The following is a 20502-nucleotide window of genomic DNA, read 5'->3' as shown; positions in this document are numbered from 1 at the left end:
AACTTTGATAAATAATGGAGCAATAATACTACAAATTAATGAATTTTGAATAAAATGCAAATTGTTAGTATTAATTAATGTGTACAGTATGTGGATATATCTTGCTTTTAATTCAGACTGCTTGACCTTGACATTTAATCCGAATGTTTATGAATGATTTAGGAGAGATAAGAGGCAAGATCTAGCACAAAAACATTCAAATGTAACGTAGACGTCATTGTCATGTGCATGGCTTTATCTCCCTCCCTTTTTTTTTCCTTAATTAAAATCTAAACGTCTGAAAAGAGAAGATAAATATGTCTTCTGCATGCACATGTCGGGAATTTATTTTTTTTAGTAAAGCGATAGTCTAAACTATAGGGGAGAGAGTTTTTCACACACATACAACCAAAATGCCATGAGAAATCTGAGACTTCTTATCTACAGTGAAAGCCTTTTTCCACTAAACTAGACCAGTTGGCCTTGGAAAAACTTTGTGCTTTCGCTTTTGGATATTTGTGAAATTTTTGGCTCGTCTTCTTTCTTAAATGACAGAGACTTGGGAGGAGACTGACAATAGAATTTACAATACAAAGAAGAAGAAGGATTGGCGATTTAATTAAAGCTAATAAGCCTTCCCTGCTAAGTGCCAAATATGCCAACCCTATAATCACATGTCTTTAACACATGAGGAATGAGGATTCTCCAATTCAAAACTTGCACTGAAATATCTCATGTTTGAATTTGACCCACGAGGAGAATCCTGCGAAATACCCAAAAAAGAGAGATTAATCAAAACCATAATGAAGCCAAAAAAATATATGCAATGATTGCAAATTTAGTTTGATTTTTACCAAATAAAGTTAACAATTCATGAGTCAGGTCCATGAATGACCCCCATCCCCCTCATCAATTGCTTCAATTGCGGGTGCAAAAATACAAAAACTGGGTGTGTAGATGCAGTAAATTTGGTGCAGAAAATGCACCTATTCATTTTATGCATACAAATTCGATCCCTCTCTTCGTACATTAGTTTAGAGTATCGCTTTTTTAATAGAAATGGAAATAAAATAAAATAACATTTGTCACCATGTGGATGAGCTTTAGGAGGTCACAGTATGATTCTCTCTCTTTTTTGGTCGAACACAGTATGATTCTCAGAGGTCCGTCCAACTAGTACCGTGGCTGGAGGGAGGAGGAGAGTCAGGAATTCAGAAATGCCATCTCTTTTCATGATTGATTCAGCATTCCCAAGTACCCATTTCCTCCAATCAACTCATTTGCAGACTAAAATATATGTCAGGAAGCATATTAAATTAATAGATACAAGGGTACGTTCCATTATTGGGGTGGGGATCAGCTTTGAATATTCAATCTTATTAGCTACCAGCAAACCTAGTTGGGCAGCTCTCATATTCCTCACCTAAATAAAACAAACAAACCCTCATGCATTTTAAGATTAAAATGGTCTGCAAATAAAGTAATTGAAATTTGCTTATAGCAGAAGGCGGTATTTGTTTTCTTATGAGATGCTAGCTATCTTCTTTGCATGGAAAGGGATGGATAGAGTTATTAAGATATAAGGCTATGAGGAATGTGTGCAGAAGAGGAGGGTCGGTGAGAGAACATGGGATTTTCAGGTTGGGGAACTGTGCTATCTTACCACATTCATATAACCAGAACATGGGAACTTGAAAGAGGAAGCTGTGGGGGTCCCACTGTAAACTAATAATCACATGAGGTGGGTTAGTAAAAAAATATTTATCTATCTCGATTCATTGTCGACCTCTTTTCTATTTCTCTCATTGTTTTGATAAGATAGATAAATAGATGGAGATAATGAAACGGGAATATGGAAGTTTTTCTCGTCAATCAAACCGTTTCTTTTTAGAAAGAACAAAAACAAGTTTGTAACTTATATTTATTCATATAGTAAAAATCTCTTTAATTATGTTGTGTGGTATAATTTTGTGTGTGTTTTTGTGAGGGAAAAAAAAACACAAGTGGAACTGTGGAAGAAGAGATTTGCAGATCTGGATGCATGTGGATTAAATGGAAAGAGAAAGATAAAGGTAAAAAATAGGGTCTGCAGTATGCTTATCTTTAATATGATATATAATAATTGGTGAGAGGACAAGAGAGAGAGAGAGAGAGAGAGAGATGTTAGGTTGAAGAGAAGAGAGATGAAATACATAACAGGTGGAAATGCTCAGAAGCAGCATGTACACAGAGTAATAGGGTCACATGGAGCAACCAGAAAGCCATGGGGTCTTTTGCCTAAAGACAATACACATGGGGTTGGCAGCCTGACCCCAATTTTGTTCATGATTGAAACCCCACTTATCATTATCATGAGCTCTCTCTCATGCAACTGATTATACACAGTGCAACTCCAAAAAACCCTCTTGTTTGGCAATCAGGGAAGTGATTTTTCTGGTCAAGGAGTTATTGTGCAGTCCAATAATGAAGGGATATGTTATCCAGATACACAAATTGCCACCAATTTGGATAAATTCGTTTCAAAAGGCACATATACACCATAAAACTATCCTTCTCATGCTACTATACGATACAACTATGTTCTTATCTTTCTCCTCACGTCACAATATATCATTTATGTTCGTATCTCTCCACACGTTACGTGACTAGAGAGGTACTGTACATTGATGATATACTTATCCCCCTTATACGTTCACATATTATATATGAATGTCATACAATGTGTGTTGTGTATAGAGAGGCTGACAGAAAATAGAGAAGCTTTTGATACCATCTCCTTAAAAATATTGAGTTCAAGTAACCCCATCTGGTTGACCAATTGACTCTAAGCTCTCCATTCGAGTCATAATCGACCAAACACAAACTAACTTTGCACTTTATAAGCTGTTTTGCCCAGAATTAATGATGCACACACAAAACCCAAGATATAATAGATGATAGATTAACTTAACACCATTAACCATGGCCTAATACCTAATCAAACCCAAGTTGAGAATTCTAGCGTTTAGTGTTTGGAGTTAATTATAATTAACAAGCTTGATCACTTGGGTTATGTTACTTTTGGTGATCGATTTTTCATGCTACATTTTGCCTTCTAATTTAAGAAAGGTCATCGAATTCGAAAGATTGCATTCGTTTTTATCAAGACCAAGATTTAAAAAAAAAAAAAAATATCAGTAACCACTTATAGTAATATTATGTGTGTTATATTTGTGCGCATATTTAGGCACACATTTGCTGTAACCTTAAGCAAATACGCCTGGAGAATTATTTTAAAACCTTTTTTCCCAGATAAGCAAGTGTACCGTTACTCGGAAAACTAAAACCCTAAATTTAAAATGAACACGAATTTATGGAATTCAGAACAGATATTAAGGAGGGAAAGCAGAGAACCCCAAATGACCTTTGTTCAAGTTGGGGTTTTGGGCACTCATATCATGGCATGTTATTGGTAATTAATATGGTGTGTGTATTGCGTAAAATGCAAGCAGTTGATCATAGAGCGTGGCATCTTTAGCATATCACCAAATGATTGTGGTCTCTTCTGCCTTCTAGCATCTTAAAAAGTTTGGTTGTAATCAGATGAAACGAATGCGAATTCACATTTATCATTTTCCTTTTTAAATAAGACATGATTTCAACTTAAAATTCACTACTACTTCAATGGTAGCTAAAATTCCAAATCTGCTTCATTTTTCAAATCGGATGAAAATGACATGATTGATATCGGATTAACAAGGAACGCATATTGCTATTAAAGAAAACAAGAAACACATACACAGGTTAGGCCAGTTGATTAGGACACTAAGTACGTCTCATTGCACTCAAATTCGATGTTTATTTTTCGTAGAATATATTAATCAGCTTAGCTAAATGCTTTTACAATAATTCAACTCGATGTGGTGTCGATAATTGTCATAATTCCCTTGATTATTTCAATCAATCTCTATCAATGTATGTTATGCCATAATCACTTTTTGTTTATCGATAGTTCTAGTCCTTCAACCGTCAATCATTCATTATGCTAATTGTAAGGATCAAAACTTCACAATTACCTTTATGCGTGTGAGCAAAAACACATAGCTGTTGCCAAATTTATAAACCCAAGTGTCCCAAGACCTATTTTGCATGATTTGATTTGAGTCATCGACCATGTTTGAGGAAGAATGTCGATTTTGTTTGGGAATTCTCACCAAGCGGTGAGCCCTATCCATCCTCTCTGTATTCCTCATCCGTGCCAAACTAAATAGCCACCCTTACACATTACATCATCCATGTAGCAAACCCTGTAATGTTTTATGTCGTCCTATTGCTTCCTGCCCCTTGATTCTCTCCAAGACCAGAGTCAGTGGTCCGTTAAACCTGTGTCCTTACGTGGACTCTGCTCCACCTGTAACTTCACACGCCCTCCACGTGGCCCTCAATCAGGTGGGTCCCAGCCGAGATTGAGTTGTCACGACGTCCCGTTTTGGCGAGCCATGTTGCCGTCCAATTGTGATGAGATTAAGAAACAAAGTAAAGTATTTACTTGTGGGAGAAAAACTTCGCCTATTTTCGTTTCATTATCCTCTTTTCTTATTCATCTATTTTTCCAAAAGAAATAATAAAACGGAAATAAAAAAGTATTTGAAAAGAACTGAACGGAAATAGAGAAGTATTTTTTTCGTGATTCTCGTTATTGTCTTTCTTTTTTATAGTTTTTTATTTCTATGTCCCACTAGCCGGCTATAAAGTGGAGTAACTGCAGCAGGCACTCACTCCATCTCCACGGTCCGCCTGATTGAGGTGAATCAACGGCTGAGATCTTCCGCCGTAGAGTGGGTCAAACGGGTGGCCGTTGGGTGCGCAACTCGAGCAAGTGGGTGCATGCAGAAATCATACCCACGGAGGAGGCTCGAGTGCGGTGCGGGTCCAGGGTCCGTGCTCTCTTGGTGCAGGCAGCCAGTCCTCTCTCACTTCTCAAAAATTAGAATCCCAATTTTCATAGAAGCCCGCCCATTGACCCCTTGACCTACAAGGGCACAATTGTCAATTACTTATTACATTGACTCATTTGACATTTTGAGAAAAGAACAGGGAGATAATTGACATTTCGATGTTATTACATCACTCCTGGCCTTCCATTAACTCCGCCAACCCCTTTAAAAGAACCAGAAAAGCGGGAGACACTGATAAAGGCGTAGTCAGAGCGAGAGAGAGAGAGAGAGAGTTATGGAGAAATGTAAGCTTAAGAGTGGTAAGTGAGTGAGGAAATTAACATTAACGTTAACATTTTGTTTGGAGAGAACGAAAGTTGAAGGTACAGGAGAGAAATATTTTCCGGGAAAAAAAATGACGACAGGCATGGTGCAAGACCAGAACCTGGAGAAGCACATAGAGAAACAAATGGGGTGCATGGCTGGCTTTCTCCAGATCTTCGATCGCCACCAGCTTCTAACCGGAAAACGACTCTACTCCACCAAACGCCTCCCTTCCTCGGCGGTGAGTTTTCCATTTTGCTGTTTGGTTCCCAGGAAAATGTAAGAAAATGATGGAGTTCCAATCTTTCTAATACTTTCTGTTTGATTTGGTTTATAATTCATTGAAACTCTCAGGCCGTGGTCGCGTCACCAGAGCCAGAGTCAACCACCAGGTCGCCGGAGATATCCAAAGAATTGGAAAAACAACCGCTGAACATAACGGCGCCGTCGCCAGAACGATCGAAGCAAACGCCTCCGTTGACGGAGCTCCGATCTCCGTCACCGAAAATTCGGATTCCGTCATCACCCGAAGCTAATCCCAAGTCTCCTCTTCCTCTTCCCGTTTTCGAATTCAAAGAAGGCACGAGGGCATCATGGAAGTTCTCGAGAGAAGCGCCGAGACTCTCACTCGATAGCAGAGCCACCGTCGACGCAAAGGGAAGCCTTTACCCGAGGGAGATCCGTACGAACGCGGCGATATTGTGCGCCAGTCGAAACTCAGCCGATGGAGGAGCCGAGAGCGACAAGCAGCACCGATCGCCGAGCGTCATTGCGAGGCTAATGGGACTCGAACCGTTGCAGCATTCGGATCCTGAACCGATCAAGCTCCGGAGATCTGCGTCCGAATCCAGAGTGAACCGAGATCTGAATCAGTATCGGTTCGTCGACGGCAATACTTTTCAACAGAAGCAACCGCAGCAACAGAATTTGCAGAGTAATAATATTTCCAGCAATGTAGGTAAAGAGGACCGGAGCTCCAATCGGGGCTCCAATGCGAGGCAGTTGGATCCGAAGGCGCTTAACAATGCGAAGGCTCAAAGCAAAGGAATGGGGCAGAGGAAGAGCTTCTTCGATTCGGCGGACTTCTTTCCGGAGCCGAAACAGAGCGTCTCTGTTTACAATGAGATTGAGAAAAGGTTGAGGATGAGAGGTATCGACGAGCCGTCGAAAGATTTGGAAACGTTGAAGCAAATCCTCGAAGCTCTGCAACTCAAAGGCCTCCTGCACTCCAGGAAAGCTGCGAATCAGATTAATTCCAGAAACTTCGTCTACGATCGGAGTTTTGGTTCCAACGAATCGCCGATTGTTGTGATGAGGCCGTCCAGGTCGCCGAGTTCGAGTCACCGCGCTGCGAGATTCGGAAACGAGTCGCCGCCGAGTTCGAGTTTCAGGTCGAGGCCCGGAGTTCGACGGAACGGTGAGGTCTCACCGGCGGTGAGCCCGAGGCGTGACCGACCGGAGAATGTACGGGGTCAGAGCAGAGGAAGAAGCCCGAGCGCGCCAACTCGGAGAGAGAATGGCGTGAAAAGTCCGAGTCGGAGAGGACCGTTGGTGATCGAAACGCAGAGGAAGGGGAATGATTCGGTGGAGCACAGGAGGGTATCGCCGGTAAACTCTCCTAAGGTTAGTGGAAGAAAGGTGGGGTCAGTGTCAGATCAACCATCCACGAATCGGTCACCGAGGAACATCAAGAGACCAACGGCTGAGATGAGCCATCCAGCGGAGGATGAATCATCCACCACCGTGTCAGAGAGCAGCATTAGCACCTCTTCACAAGCCGACACCGAGGTGGGGAAAAATACCTTAATTATCATAATTAACTTTGATTAAACCTGAAAATTTGGTTCTTCAATTTAATTATTAATTATTGTTGACGCTCAAAAATGGTTCGACACTTTTGAGCCCAACTTAGTGATAAACATACATAAGACAGGATATACGTAGTCCATCCTTAATGAATGGGCTACGTCCACGGAAAAGTATATTCTCATTATTAATGTGTATTTACATTTGTACATGGGGTCGGATCCAAATACAAAAGGTAAGAAGGGAGAAGTCCTTGACTAAAGATCAAGTGCAACCCAATCCTCCTTCTCTTAGTGGAGAGTGGTCTCCTTTTATAGATGAGGAGGAGTCTACACATCTTGTAATATTCCAATGTGAGACTCTTTGCCTTGCCTAGAGTTGCTTGGTGAGATATGGTATAAACAATTATTAATGCCGTGGTTAAATTAAACCTGCAGAGATGGAAGGTGGAGGAAAACAAAGACGGGAGGAGCTTATTGGAGAGGTGTGATAAGCTGCTTCACAGCATAGCGGAGCTGCAACCGAGCCCAGTCTCGGTTCTCGACGCGTCGTTTTACAAAGAGGAATCTTCACCTTCTCCAGTGATGAAACGCAGCATTGATTTCAAAGGTAAATTGGCCAAACCCAAATTCATTGTTTTTCTATTTCTTATTTAAGAGATATTGGAGAATAGGAATTCGAAAACATGAACTTAGTGCAAGAATAACTACAAATCCATTGCGGTCAAACGATATTTAGTGATTCGTTTGTTATTGTCCAGAGACTGCCATCATAACTGCCAACTTTCTTTATTGAGCACAAAGCACTGGGTCTCTGTGGTCTTCCAAATTGATATATTCCACAGAGAGATATTTGATTGCTAGATTTTAGGTTTTACTATAGTGACGTCTTTGTTCTCAAATATAGGCTCTGCTTTTAGCCTTCTAGGTTTTACCAGTACTCTGGTACACTCTGTTTTTTTCAGTTGAGAGGTAGGGCTCCTCTGCACTCTGCTCCCCAGTGAATATTTCTAGTAATGTCATAACCACCAATCAATAAGCGCCACGAAGCAGGACCCTCCAAATTTGGTAACTTCTAAAGTCACACGTGGAGGGATTTGATTGGTCTTACCATTTTAACGAGAAAATACGTGGGTACAGTCACGGGGTTGTATTGTAGTGTGGATCGTATTTTTGTGCTATGTGATAGTGATGCTGTTTGTTTTGGAAACGACGGCGTATTTCAGTCAAATGGAATTGATGAACCTCCTAACTGTAATCGATGACAATGACCCATTTATTAGATAAATGAATTAAGAAAACAGCTGCAAATCCACCAACCTCTGCAAAAAAATTTGGCCCCTACTAAATTTGCTTTGCCCCCCTTGGTCGTACGTGTCTGCATTTTAGGCCATCAGAGTCCTTGTTTTGATATAACTATGAATGAATAGCAATGTAGTTGGTTGGTTGATTGTTTAATTTAATTTTGATTTCTAATTTAACTTGTGTTTTGATGAAACAGTTGAAATAGAAGACATATGGGGGCAGGCAATGTGGGGGACCGAATCGGAATTGGAAGACTGCGATTTCGTCTACGTATCAGAGATCCTCCAAGCTGCCAATTACTTACCGGAAGAATCCGATATTTTCCTATTGCTAGAGAAGCAGCAACATCTCAAAGGAAAAGACACCTCCAGAGTTTCAACACTCGAGAGGAGGCTCATCTTCGACACCATCACTGAAATTCTAGACCGAAACCTGCAACTGCCTCCGTGGAAGGTGGTTTCTAGTCAGGCTTCCTTGCCCGAAATTTGGTCCGAGTTTCGGAGAATCCGGAAGAGGGACGAATCAGAGGACTTGTTCGAAGTCATATGCGGGGTGCTGAAAAAGGACCTTGCTGGGGATGCATTCAACAGATGGGGAGACTGTTCGATCGAAATGTCCGATGCCGTTTTGGACATTGAACGGCTGATTTTCAAGGACTTGATCGGCGAAACAATCCGAGATCTCGCTACTTTTCCCACCAACGCTGGTAAAGTATTGGCGCCTTGTAGGAAGTTGGTGTTCTAAAACCGAGGGAAACATAAAGTTTTAAATTTTCGCGCGCTTTTTTTTTCAATTAAGATTAAAATATGATGTTTAGTTTTAATTTTTGTTTTAGATTAGAAATTTTGGGAAATATTCTTCTACGTTTTGATAAACCAGGCAAAGTAAATCTAACGATCCGCTTTCGCAATCTGTAAAAAAGGAAAAAAGAAAAAAAGAAAAAGGGTGTCTGTTCTAAATTCTAATATTATTTGTGGATTACATTTGGAAATGTTGCGAAAAGTGCATGGACAGAGCATGTGCAAAAAGCGGTAAAAAAAAGTGAAAGTAGCCTGAAAAAGGGACAACGTTTTCAGCGTTAAAGCAAAGATTGATTCCTGTGTTTTGTCTCCAAGTGATGAGTAAACATTCCATGGCTGCTGCTCATCATCATTCCACCCCCACCTTAGCCTAAATTTTTGGATCTCATGTTTCGAAATCCAATGATATTTCCTACAATAGTATTCTCTCACAAGTGAAATGCTAAGAGCACCAGTTGATGCGCACATGAGTTGCATGCATCATATATATTTTACGTGTATTAACGATTGAAAGTTAATTTTTCATTTTCATATGACCGATTGACTCGAGTACGGTTTTTTCTCGTAATAAATATCAAGAGAAGGTAAAGGTAAAATTGGATGAGGGTGTCAGTTGAGGTGGCTCCATCTCAAGATCCATTTGACATGATAGAGAAGGAAGTGAGTTGAAGTGAAAACCCAAATTAAATTGGCAACTGCATATTGTGTGAGATGCTCCCAGCAGACTATGCGGTGAGTAACAAGCAGCAACTAGCAAACCAGCTAAGAGCCTAGTTTTGCCTACGAGAGCCTATGAACCAATCAGCAAAGGCAATGTGTCTCCAACTCCAATTAATCTTTTCAAGAGCTGCAGAAAATAGTCCTCTTATTAGATCGGCTTCATGGTCCTCAAAATTTTATTTTTCTGATCACATGCCTTTCCTCAGGATTTTCATTATTATGATCACTGTTTCTATTCATCTGCCAGTAACAAAGCCGATGCCCTATTCAATTTTGTGGTCCGACTTTCAACTCTCTCTCTCTCTCTCTCTCTCTCTCTCTCTCTCTCTCTCTCTCTCTCTCTCTCGTTTTGCTTTGCAAATTTTGGACTCTGTTTTCCTTCTCTCTTTCTTGCATGAGGAATAGTAAACTGCTGGGGTCATAGTTGTGCCCTTTATGATATATCACTTGAGCAAGAAAGAGTTCAAATTTGGTGGGGTTTGCTAATAGATAAGGAAACCTCAGCATGCTTGTCTATTCAAAATTAGGTTTGCCCACTTGGTTTTTGATCAATAAGAGCGGGATAGTTTCCAACTTTTCCTGTATTTTCACCGTAAAAAAAGATGAATCACTAGATTAAGAGCTAATTGATGCCGCTTTTAAGACTTATGAAACATGTCTATCTTCTCTCTTAAAGGTTTTGTATGTGCATGTTATGAACTCTGTTTTGTTTCATAATTTCATAACATGAATGTGTATCTACTGTTATATGTGATGGGTTGTCTCTGACCACACACAGATATAATTAGTACAAAGAGTTTAATTGATGCGTTAAAGCCACCTAACAAGGCATTTCCTTCATTCCATTGAATTCTCATGCTCCCTTTCTGAGTAGAAATCTTCCAAGAAAAAAGAAAAAAAAAAAGAAAAAAAAACGAAGGGTTACTCAAACAAGGAAAAGGTGGGGTCTTTGTCATCTCAAAAGGGCACAAGCTTATCTATGAATGTGTAAGAGATGTAGATGGGTGCACTGGCACTAAGCACATGCCCATCTCTCATGGACTTTTCAATCATTTTTCTTCTTTTTTTCTTTGGGTTTTTTGGTTTTTTGGTTTTTGAATGGTGGCTCAATCAAGTTATAGGTGACCACATTTGCCCAAAATTGAACTTAAATTTGTGTCCTAGTCTTGTCTTGGTAAGTTGTCATCATCGTCCACCCCCATCGTTGTCTCCTCCACAGGGTTCTTTGCCAGGATGAAAAATTTGACTAAACAACGTGTGTTCATTATTGGCTCTCTCTCTCAGTTGTATTGTACTACTGCCCCAGTGAAATTAATCAAACCAAACCAAAGGGTCACAGTCCTTTGCAAAGTCACTATAAAAGGTCCTTTGGAATTCATATATGGGCAATCATCTAGTACCTTATTTGGTGAATGTATCCCATTGTTATCAATTCAATTGTCTCTACAACACATGTTTTTATATCACACCCCCCACATCCTAACTACTTCATAACTATTTGCCTATGAACTCACGGATTTTCCTCATCCCAAGATTTTTTTAATTTTCTTTGAAAAGAAAAACCCACATACCCAATCGTTAATTAATAACTTGTAAGTCAAAAGGTTAAGATCAGTTACCTTACATCCGAGTACCCGTATTCCCTGCTCAGAAATCACTTGTATACGAAAAAATGAAGAAATTTCTTTCCACCCAAAGGAAAATTATGAAAGTTTGAAGTGGATCGGGCCGTGTAATCTACAAGGCAAGGATTCCTTTGCTTTGCCTTTTTTTCTTCATTCTGGGCCTTATCCATATGAGTATAGGCTCTAAAGTAGAATATGAACGTTTCAAAAACTACCGAGGTCTACTGAATTATGGGCCAATTAATTGCTCCTCAACCAGTCAGCCTTGGAGGGCCATGGACATCCGCCCCCAACTTCTCACCTCCGATTGGAGAAATAACCAAAAGCCAAGCTGCTAAGGCTTCTACTTCGCCTTGCCCATTTATGAGTATGCTTTTCTGTCAAATTCTCAAAACCATATTTAGTATTTTCTTGAATTTGTGCTTGTTTATGTATGCTATTGGGGAATAATTTGCACACAGAGCCTTCCAGCCTATGTTCTGCACAGATTATTTGAGACCGTTTGATTTTCATCAAGTTTGGATGATGATTATGGTGATGATGGCATGTCCCCAATTGTCATTTGAAGGAAAACCCTTCAAGTCTTTAGCTTTTTATATCACACACACACACACAGAGACACACACCAAGCATGATGGCATTACAGTGTTTATGAGCAAATGGAGAGGTGAGAGAAAGTGAAAATGCTGCTTACAATATGAACTCAATTAAGGGACATGAGGACACTTCATACTGACTAGCTAATGACATCACAAGGGTTTTGTGGGAGGATAAGCACAGAATTTAGGTGTAGTGGCTATACTAAAAGCCTGTAAATATCTTCATTGGAGAATTTGAGGGCTCTTTGCCCCCCATCAATATTTTTGGTACCAATTTGATGGTTTTCTGATCTGAGATTTTTTTTTTTTTTTTTTTGGGGGGTACAAAATCCGAAGTTGTGTTTATTTTGTAGATTAACTTGTGTTGCTTGACATGCAAAGAAGATGCGTATCTGAATGATGCTTGTTAGAACTTAGAAGAAGAGCAAAAAATTATTCTTTGCTAGTTGTTTTTGTTTTCCTAGACTGTGAACATACTTAAAATATCCAACACTATCTCTGCTATCTGAACACATGAAAAACTTCAAAGTATTTTCATTATGGAAGAAATCCACTTTCATAAGTTGAATATTTTAATGGGTCAAAGTTGGTCATAGCACTTTGTTACTCTCTTGGTGAGACAGAAAAGACCGCAGAGGGGTCTCTGAACTTGGTCATTTAGCAGCAAACTGATGGTGGGAGACATTGCTGGGCCACCCTCTGCTGAACTTATACCCTACATTAAATCTCAGGTCAAAAACCTCTTTCTTCTCACAAGAAAACCTAATTGGCTTTTCAATTAGGGAAAAAAAGAAGATTTGAATTATAATGCCTTGTCAATTGTCATATGTACATCATCATCATTATTATTATTATTATTATTCTTTTTTCTCTCATGCCTCATGAACCATATTTTCAAAACAAATTTGTTTCAACTAGGATCAACAAGTTCCTTGAGTTGACACACCATAATCTTTCAGTTGCTTGTTGGAGCTGCAAGTTTCATCTGTTGTCCAAATTTGTATCACAAACTTTCAAGTCCAAGAACCACATATTGAGCATTGAGCTTTGTTGTGATGACATTTCTTTGACATTCTATAGCAGCTTGAGTTTTTGCATACTTCATCCAAAATCACCTATTTCCCCCTTGGTAAGCATCCCATGGTGTTATTTGGAGCAGTCATTAGTGTTGTGCCTCTGGTTTACTTTGCCTGCATAAATCATGATTTATAAGATGCTGCAATTATCATGATAATTAATATGAACAGAGTAAAGCAAATGTATATTGAATCATTACATAGTTTGAAGCACGGTTGCTTGAGTGCTGGATCATTGGATAGCTCTGGAGGGTCCTGACCAAATATCATCTCACAGCTCATATCATCAAAATCTGCAATATTCAATGATACAGTGGAATTACATCAATAATTCAACTCTATTTCACTGATCATGGATTTTGAAAATTTGATTTGCTACGCATTACTATAATTAGCCTCCAGGTGGTGTATGCGGAAACCGTTGATATTGGGTGCTTGTAGTGTCATTATGTGTGGGGCAAAGTAAAGATGATTGGTCTCATGGAGGAAAAGGAGAGTTCAGAATTAGCTTGGAACAAATCATGAAGTTTTGTATATTTGATATATGGCTAGGAATTCAGGCCCCAGAATCTCATGTTAGAAGTTTTGTGTTTCATATGGTACTAATCTATATATGCTTGGGGTCCTCACCTGAATGTTGGGTCAACTTGCAATTTTGCACCCTTTGTGGTTTATGCATGGACCCTCCATTGACATGATGAGCATGGCCCTCCACAATTAAGGTGCCTATTACTTTAATAGATTTACTTCTGTCCATTTTTGTTGATCCTTAATTAACTGTTGCAATAGAAGATTTACTAAAAGAGGTATTTAACATATGTTTTGTTGCCAGAAGTTTCTCTTGCATTAAGATCCTGAAATACTCTGAATATACTCCTGTTTAATTCTGGAAACTTACTTGGGACCATGTTGACTGGAGTTCCAAGGGAAGATTTGATAAAGCTTTGAGATGGCATCTTACACATATTAATGCACATCCCCACACAATTGGTTTCCTCCAAAAACCTGCAAATTTTTTGGACAAATGACAGCAGAACAACTTAGATAATTATCCCAGAATGAAAAATCTGAGAAAGGAAATTGTTAAGCTCAGATTATGTGATAATTAGATGGTTATGATGGTAATACAGAAGAAAGAAGTCCACAATCATGGGTGCAGATTGTTTTCAAGCAGTGAAGGTGTCTTAGGTTGGTGAGGTGGGTGGGGTCCTTTTGGGGTTAAATGACGAAGCTAAACAAAACTCACCTGCATTTCTTTATATAGACTACATTTTTCTCTTTTCTTCCATCGAGCTCCGATTCCCTTACCTTCAAGATTAAATCACTGTAGTTAGATTCCCATTTCAACTCCATTTAAAATGCTTGCTGTCTCTGTCGCTATTGAACATCCGAATAAGTGTATTTTTTAAGTCACGTGATAAGAGAGGTAGACTCATAAATGCATATAACCGATAATATGGCAGATTTTCTCGTGCGAGCGAGATTGTGTATGTGATTGACCACTAATGAGTTGTGATATTTACACATTTGTTTGGCACAGAGATATCACACATGGAGTTGTGTGCTCCACAGATAAATGCATGGATGCAATAATTCGAAGAGCAAGGGATCTATCTAAGTAATGATATGCTCCTGCGACAGGCCAAATGTAGTCTTAAAGTCACTAAATTCAAAAGTGAAAAAAAGTACTAATAATAAATAGATTCACATAAAATTAAGAAGAATACTTTGTTCTTCTTACCTCACAGGGCCCTACCAACCAGGCAAAGAAGATGGTGGTGAAGATAGCAAAGTATTCCCTTGCAAATTTCGATTGTGGAAGTATTGCTCTAAGCTGTCACAATTTATCAGACAAATAATGAAACCTATGCAAACGAAGCTCGAAAAACCCAACAAAATGGCAGCAAACAGAAAAAAACAAAGGCACCGCAGGCAGCCCAACAACCAAACATATCTTGATAGCAGCAATAATTCTGTCATTCCTCACAATGTTCCTCACCAGTTAATTGGATTTTTTTTTTCCAACAGAATTTCATTAACAAAGTTGCCTTGCAACATTGAAATCAGATAGTTTTGAAAGAAAACACAGGAAAAAAAAAAAAAACAGGAGTGGAATAGCTGAAGAAGACAATGGTTATATGAACTTGCCAGGGAAAATATAGGCTTTGGGAAGGCACTATCTAGAGCTTGAATAACTAGTTCTCTCTGTTTTGCTGGATTGAATTTTCTTGATGCAGCTGTAGCTGCCTCTGCCAAGCTTTCGAAGCCACTCTTGTTGTTCTTCAACCCTGCATAAAAACAAAACAAAAAGACTCAAACAATGTCATTTGCGTGATTTTTGTTTTAGTCCCTTCCTTGAGAAAATGAAGATGAATGGAAGAACAAAAGTGAAACCTGTTGCAGCTTGAACATTCTGAGACAGATGATTAATGGCCATCCGATCAAACCAGTTATCATTATAGACTCTGCTCTTTTCTTCTGCACCAGTTACTACATCTGCTGGTGTTATTATAGTTCTGCTTTTGCCTGTTGCTATGTTTATATTTTCCGCCGGCCGCGTTAGCACTGCAGCAATCGAACAGTGTCTTAGCTTATTGTGTTCATGTGCATGCCTTGAGTGAGCCAGAGTTGCAGCAAAGCTCCTTCTGCTTTGTAAAAAATGTGATGCTTCCATGTTTGGCAGAGATAGAAGGAGAGAAGAACTATACAGTTATTTTTGTGGAGAGAGAGAGAGAGATGGAGATGGTAATGAATGAGAACAAGGAGTGCATGGTGAGCATTTTAAGGAAAGCCCATATCAGATATCCTGTAGTTTTGGAATGATGCCAACTTCAAACTCTTGAAAGATGCCTTTTGATTATTCATTTGTTTGTATTGGTGTATTGGGAATTTGGTCGGAGCCAATTTCCAAGTGGAAGTAAAATAATAAGGTATTTGGTAAAAACAAAACCAAACATAAATTGAGAATGAACGTCAGCGGCAAAACATTGGTTAGCCTAGTGGGTAACATCAACGGAGTTGCTATGTCCCTTGTGTAAATTAACTTGTTAATCAATTTGTAATTGTTGGGAAAAATAATTGGCTCACCTAAAAGATGCAAAGAAGTTAAGTCTAGAGCAAAACAGGAGCAAAACAAGGACTTCTCTCCTTGTGCTTTGCTTCTCTATTTCAATGCAAGTACCACCTAAGTCATTTATGAGCTCTAAAAAGGTTGGCAATTTGTTGGGAGAGTTAGGCATTTATGGAAGTTTGTCGATTTGTTTCATGATCTCCCTACTCTTTGGCTCCAGGTAAGGTGGCTGAAAGTTGGGTGTGCAGCTGGAGGAAGCTTCCTCCTAAGTTCAAAGGCTTATCTACACCAGCATTATAAAGAGGAACTAATGCAAGAGAGCCAAGTAGCTGAGAGCTAGTGAGTAAGAGAGAAAACCAAGTGTGAGAGAGTTCACAAGTGCATCAAAAGTGTTGAGCAAGGGGTGTGAGAGAAACAGATTGTGAAGGTAGTGTTCTAAAGAGGGTTTTTTATTGGTAAACCAAAGTTGTAATCTATCTTTATTAGTGAAATTTTTCAGGGAGATCACCAAAGAGGATGTAGGCAAATTACTGAACCTCTATAAATTGTTGTGTCCTTTGTGCTTGGTTATTTCTCTCTGTGTGTGTGAGTGTTTGACACATTCATTGTGTGTTTGTCTAAAGTCCGTTCATCAACAACAAGATTATTGGGAGTTTTCTGCACAACAGTAATTCTGATGATAACTTGTTTCAGGTTCTACTTTTTTTATGATTTAACCCATAGAAGCTCAAATTCCAGCCATTATAATCATGTGGGACATATGAAACAATGTTTGAGGATTGAAAATATAGTTTCCAAATTATGTAGCAGAAACTGAAATTTAGGGTCAACTACATACTGCGAGTATCGATCTACACATGTGCACATCGATCCGCCTACCCATTGTAGCTTCCTGGCTGTTTTTTGTTTGTTGCCAAGTCCAAGCATGGAAGGATCGCATAAGCATCTAACTTATATTTAATCACAATTAGATGACATTTCCCATGTTGTCACAAGAGCATCCAAATTGTATTTTATTACAATTTATGTCATTTCCCGCCTTGTCAGCTCTCTCATTGTTCATCTATTTGAGCTATTTGAATGAAATGGGTTTGATGATTGTATTTTGTGAAGAATTCAATAGTGAGAGCGATATATATGGCCTTTAGGTGAGACCTTATTTCTCAACCGTTAGATCAAATTGATTAGCAGTTAGATTAAATTGATTAGTCTAATCCAACAATTAAGAGATAAAACTTCACATAAAGGCCATATATAAAATGACTATTTTATTGGTCGACAATAATGCAAAGTTGGGCCGTGAAGAGAGACTAAAACCAAAAGTCAAGCCCAGAAACATAAACAAAATGGCTAGTGAAAGCCCACATAAAATTGAGATCAATTCACAAGTATTATAAAAAGGCAGCTTGGATTGTCATCTCCCCATATCTAAAATCCAACTAGCAAATATTTAAATCAGACAGGTGACTTGGCAAGAGGCCCCAAAAAATTAGGAAAGGGAGACTTGGTAATCAATATATAATTGTCAAATTGTTGATTTTGCATTCATAAATAATTCAAGCGAAAAATATCCCAGATGTAATTGAAATGGTAATCTCATGTCCTAAGCTAGCTATATTCATCATCAATGGCTATTTCAATTAGCACAAAGACAACCCAACTGCCCACTGAGCCATTGACTAGGATCAAATGCCAAACATACAGAAATTATTGGTTCCTCTTACTTGTTCAATTGCCTGCTAATGCGTCAATCACACATTACTGAAAGATTTGATGTCTAAACTACAAATTAATCTTTTGCCTCAGTACAAGGAACTTTCATTTGCAACAATCATTTAACAACCACCAAAAGCAGAAATTAAAAGACACAGAATGTTCAGTAAAGACAGAGATGAATCCTGGCTAAAACTGAAAACTATCCAACAAAACACATAAACATGAACAAAGTGCTACCAGTTCAAAAGGACAAACAACCAGATTGCCCATATGTACTACTACTAACAAACCCAGCTAACCTAAACAACTACTAAAATGCCAAACTAAAACAGAGTCATCATATTAAACACGAACATCAGTGGAGATACCATCAGCTTCATCACTCCTTGGAGGTCTTGTTGATGAGGGACTTGTGAATGTGAGGGATGACACCACCACCAGCAATGGTTCCTTTGATGAGAGTGTCAAGCTCTTCATCTCCCCTAATGGCCAGTTGCAGATGCCTTGGTGTGATTCTCTTCACCTTGAGATCTTTGCTTGCATTTCCAGCCAACTCGAGAACCTCAGCTGTCAGGTACTCAAGGATTGAGGCCAAGTACACGGCAGCATTGGCTCCAACACGGCCATGTGCTGCAATTCTGGATTTCAGCTGCCTGTGAATTCGACCCACCGGAAACTACACATACCCAATTGCAAAAGCAACACCAACAACACAAATTAAACTAACCCAATGCAACTCATGAGCAATAAACATGATCACAAGAAGAATTTTGGTTCAGATTCTATTAATTTAATAAATTAGAGGATTTAATGAATTGAAAATTTAGAGGAATACCTGGATACCAGCACGAGATGAACGGGAAACAGGCCTCTTCTTGTCCTTCTCCTTCTCCTTGTCCTTGTTAGCTGCTGTGGTTTTCGCTGCCAAAAGCCCCTTCCCGCCTTTGCCCGCCATTTCTGCCTGTAAAAATTATTTTCAAAATTCACAAATAAAAAAATAAGAAAACCCAAAACGATAAGATAAACAGGAGACCAAGAAAACTAAACCAATCAGGACTTCACAGCAAGTTGAAATTCTGATTTTAATAAACAGAAAAATATTTAGGAGAAAGTTATGCAAATCTGACACTGAAACACCGTCGGTGAATAAAATGAAGGCAAATCTAGACTAAGTATTTACAAACAAAAATAAATAAATATCCAAACTCGGTTGATGAAGCGAAACGAGAACCAGATCTGTAAAAGTATCGCGGAGATCAAAGTGGGAAAATTCAGAAAATTCAAGTTTAAATATAGACTACAAAATTGTACAAACCACAAACTTCAAACGAAGAAAAGGGTCTAGATCTGGGCTTAGCTCTGCTCGAATAACCCAAAAATGAAATTTTGGTAAAGTCAACAAAGCAGTATCCAAAGAAAGTGAAGAAAAAACCCTAATCTAGAAACACAATTGTCAACGAGAGCACAAAGAGAGGTTTAGAGAGAGAAATCTAACACAGATTAACAGAGAGAGAGAGAGAGAGAGAGAGAGAGAGAGAGAGAGAGAAACCTGAAGGGTTCTCGGGAAGCTGAAGAAGGAAGGGAACTGTAGAGATAGGAAAATTAAGAGGGAAAGAGGTTTTGGAGGAGAGTGTGCGTATTTTATCCAAAGCGGGTCATGAATATGGAGCGGGTTTCGGTTTGTTTTAAATGTGGTCAGACCAAAAGGCGGTTCCTTTTGGGTGGGAAAGGGAAATTGGAAAATTTCCCAATTTCGATTTCAAATTTTTCCCACTTTACCAACTCCACCCCTCCCTCCCGAGCTCACCAAATCTTTTACATTTTTCCCGCTGTTGTCTATTGCCAAGCCTTCATGTCCTTTTCTTTTTTGGGGGGTAGGAGGTTGCATCTTTTGTATTATTAAATAATGGATTGCATCTCGCACGTATAGACTTAGTTAAGTTGGCTAGAGCGTAAGTGCTCCTCACACTGCAACTGAATTCCCTCTCCGTAATTTAGAGTAGAATATTGATTATATAAATAATAATAATAATAGGTTGCAATCCAAATTTTAGTAAATAAATGGGATTATTTTGTCTATTCTTGAAATTTTAAATTTATTAAAGAGAATTAAATTGGGCAAAGCCCAAAAGGATTGGAAACCTAGCAGGCCCGGCCGAATGATACCAAGAAGCCAACACTCGCAGAAACCGAGCTCCAAAGACTTAATGGTAGGAAGTTAGCAATCTGGGGTTGTTTTGGGCTTAGTTTTTGGGGTTTGTTGCTCCACACTTTGGTGGGGTCTAGTTTTTGTATGTTGGTCTCGGGGTTAAGACCTTCTCCTTTGTTTGGGTTTTCTTCTTTTTGTTCCCTTGTGAGTTTTAATGAATTTTTTCTTTTTTCTTTTTCTTTTTTTTTTGGGTTTTTTTTAGAGATATTTAGTGATATACCCATTTCTAGCACTAATATTATAAATAAACCCTACACAATTGAATTCCTATAAACAAACCCAAAAAAAACCCAAAAAATGATAGCTAGCCTTATTGAATTTAATATTGATTATTAAATTACTTTGATGCCCTATTGAG

General features: G+C 38.9%; 3 protein-coding genes across 3 annotated transcripts; 1 reads left to right on the top strand and 2 right to left on the bottom strand.

The window, feature by feature from the left end:
- The first annotated feature begins 5060 nt into the window (after positions 1–5060).
- Positions 5061–9417, top strand: LOC117637946 (protein LONGIFOLIA 1). The gene is made up of 4 exons (XM_034373002.1): positions 5061–5460; positions 5574–7007; positions 7463–7634; positions 8526–9417. Exons 1-4 carry the CDS (start codon positions 5311–5313, stop codon positions 9071–9073), a joined length of 2304 nt encoding a protein of 767 aa, XP_034228893.1. The 5' UTR covers positions 5061–5310; the 3' UTR covers positions 9074–9417.
- Positions 9418–12688: 3271 nt separating this feature from the next.
- LOC117637393 (beta-carotene isomerase D27, chloroplastic) lies at positions 12689–15959 on the bottom strand. Its single transcript, XM_034372271.1, has 7 exons — positions 15544–15959; positions 15298–15437; positions 14891–14983; positions 14396–14457; positions 14048–14154; positions 13350–13442; positions 12689–13263 (listed from the first exon to the last, which is right to left on the bottom strand). Exons 1-7 carry the CDS (start codon positions 15821–15823, stop codon positions 13220–13222), a joined length of 819 nt encoding a protein of 272 aa, XP_034228162.1. The 5' UTR covers positions 15824–15959; the 3' UTR covers positions 12689–13219.
- Positions 15960–17988: 2029 nt separating this feature from the next.
- On the bottom strand, positions 17989–19713 carry LOC117637169 (histone H2A variant 1). Its single transcript, XM_034371990.1, has 3 exons — positions 19485–19713; positions 18771–18896; positions 17989–18611 (listed from the first exon to the last, which is right to left on the bottom strand). Exons 2-3 carry the CDS (start codon positions 18888–18890, stop codon positions 18315–18317), a joined length of 417 nt encoding a protein of 138 aa, XP_034227881.1. The 5' UTR covers positions 18891–18896; positions 19485–19713; the 3' UTR covers positions 17989–18314.
- Positions 19714–20502: the final 789 nt, after the last annotated feature.

Source organism: Prunus dulcis, chromosome 8 (genome assembly GCF_902201215.1).
Source record: "Prunus dulcis chromosome 8, ALMONDv2, whole genome shotgun sequence".
Classification (NCBI taxonomy): domain Eukaryota; kingdom Viridiplantae; phylum Streptophyta; class Magnoliopsida; order Rosales; family Rosaceae; genus Prunus; species Prunus dulcis.
The sequence above is the reverse complement of the archived record's forward strand: the minus strand, read 5'-3'. Positions and strand labels throughout refer to the sequence as shown.